Source organism: Limulus polyphemus, unplaced genomic scaffold (assembly GCF_000517525.1).
Source record: "Limulus polyphemus unplaced genomic scaffold, Limulus_polyphemus-2.1.2 Scaffold1693, whole genome shotgun sequence".
Taxonomy (NCBI): domain Eukaryota; kingdom Metazoa; phylum Arthropoda; class Merostomata; order Xiphosura; family Limulidae; genus Limulus; species Limulus polyphemus.
The window spans coordinates 132,888-134,902 of record NW_013667303.1 but is presented as its reverse complement, the minus strand read 5'-3'; the positions used below and the strand labels follow the sequence as shown (position 1 = coordinate 134,902).

The window sequence follows — 2,015 nt, the reverse complement described above, 5'->3', positions numbered from 1 at the left end:
ATATCAAGTGTCTTACAGTACACACACTCAAGTGTCCATTCTAGAAACATCTGGTTATATTAACAAACTCAAAGACTAACATATCAAGTGTCTTACAGTACACACACTCAAGTGTCCATTCTAGAAACATCTGATTATATTAACAAACTACAAAGACTAACATATCAAGTGTCTTACAGTACACACACTCAAGTGTCCATTCTAGAAACATCTGGTTATATTAACAAACTCAATGACTAACATATCAAGTGTCTTACAGTACACACACTCAAGTGTCCATTCTAGAAACATCTGATTATATTAACAAACTCAAAGACTAACATATCAAGTGTCTTACAGTACACACACTCAAGTGTCCATTCTAGAAACATCTGGTTATATTAACAAACTCAATGACTAACATATCAAGTGTCTTACAGTACACACACTCAAGTGTCCATTCTAGAAACATCTGATTATATTAACAAACTCAAAGACTAACATATCAAGTGTCTTACAGTACACACACTCAAGTGTCCATTCTAGAAACATCTGATTATATTAAGCCAAGAAATTAAGAGTTGAATAAATTTAGAATTTTAAAATAACGTCTCTTCGAAGAAGAGATTATGATGATGTGATACAGGACAGCACTACCCGTTTCCTACTCTCTTAGTTAACATGTAAATGTTTAGAAATTTATGTATCTTCTTTCTGTTCAGTTTGGACACAGAAAATCACAAGAGTAAGCATACCTAACTTTATCCGATTCTATCTGTGCCCAAGACTTAGTTCAGTAATTGGCAATTAACCGCATTTTCTTGCAGGATAGAGTGCTTGTGATGTCAAAATAACAGGAAGTTGTTTGTTTTTTTTGTCTCAAAGTCTTATGAATTGTTCTTGTACGTTAAATTCCTACTACAACTACATTTATAGATTACATAAATTATTCGCATAGCTTCAAGAATTTGAGTGGATATATCTTTAATGTAATGAAAACAATCTCAGAAAAATATTGGGTTTATCAGCTGTTTATTAATTTTCTGAAAGTTCTATGCATTATATAACCAAATAAGTTCTGTTTTCTTGCATAGATTATGAAAAGTGTAAAGACAATGTAGGAAGTTTAATACTGATATAATTTCTCTTAAAGTCAATCAAAAAGTGTTTAATCTGCAGAGAAACAAGCATAGAAACTTGCCTAATAAAATTTTTTTCATTTGTTAACATTTGCTCATAACTTACTTGTATCTTGGAAGTATCAAGAAATGTATTGTGAAAGTAATCTTTAGCAGCAAGAGCTTCTTTCTCAGTTTTGAAACCGATAAAAGCAAATTGCCTGAATACACCATCTTTCGTGTATTTTAGCTGTAGGTTAGTAATCTGCCCATGAATGGAAAACTCATCCTGGAGTCGCTGTGCTGTTATCTAGAAAACAGAAATCAAACTATGTTCAAATAAAACAGACTATATATTACAGACTTATTTTATTTCCCCCAAAGGTAAAATAGAATCTCTCACGTAGAGAGTGCAGAATATCGTTAGGCCTCTACATCACAGATTCCATTTTCAAGTTTACTTTTGATGAAAACAAAATACATCTGTAATATGATCATTAAACAGTTGGTACACTGTATGATATCAAGTAATAAATTAAACACAATGCCATAATATTATTCACACACACAAATTAATTTAGATTAAAATATGGTGAACTAAAAATGACATAAAAACCCCAAGAATAACTAACAAATCATAAATTACTACATCAATACCATAGAATTCCACTATACTTTATCAAGCTTAGTAACTAAAATATATTTTACTCTTTAAAAAAATATGAAATTTCGAGCAGACTAAAGACACAACCTACCTCATTGAAATCTTGGTTTAAAAGAAAGAAATGGCACTAGCCATTTTATAAAGGCTGAGAAAACCACTAGAGGGAAATTCTGAGCTTTTGATTGGTTATTCATGTCATAGATAAAAGTGTATATAAGGTAGCGCTTACAAAAATGGAAAGAGGTCGGTGGGGT

General features: G+C 31.3%; 1 protein-coding gene across 1 annotated transcript in view; it reads right to left on the bottom strand.

Annotated features, from left to right (window-relative positions):
- Positions 1-2,015, bottom strand: part of LOC106464577 (probable RNA-binding protein 19) — a 38,222-nt gene that overhangs the window by 32,512 nt on the left and 3,695 nt on the right. The window contains exon 2 of the mRNA XM_013924729.2: positions 1,225-1,407. Within this exon, the coding sequence (XP_013780183.1) occupies positions 1,225-1,407 (183 nt within the window). The remainder of the gene's footprint in view (positions 1-1,224; positions 1,408-2,015) is intronic.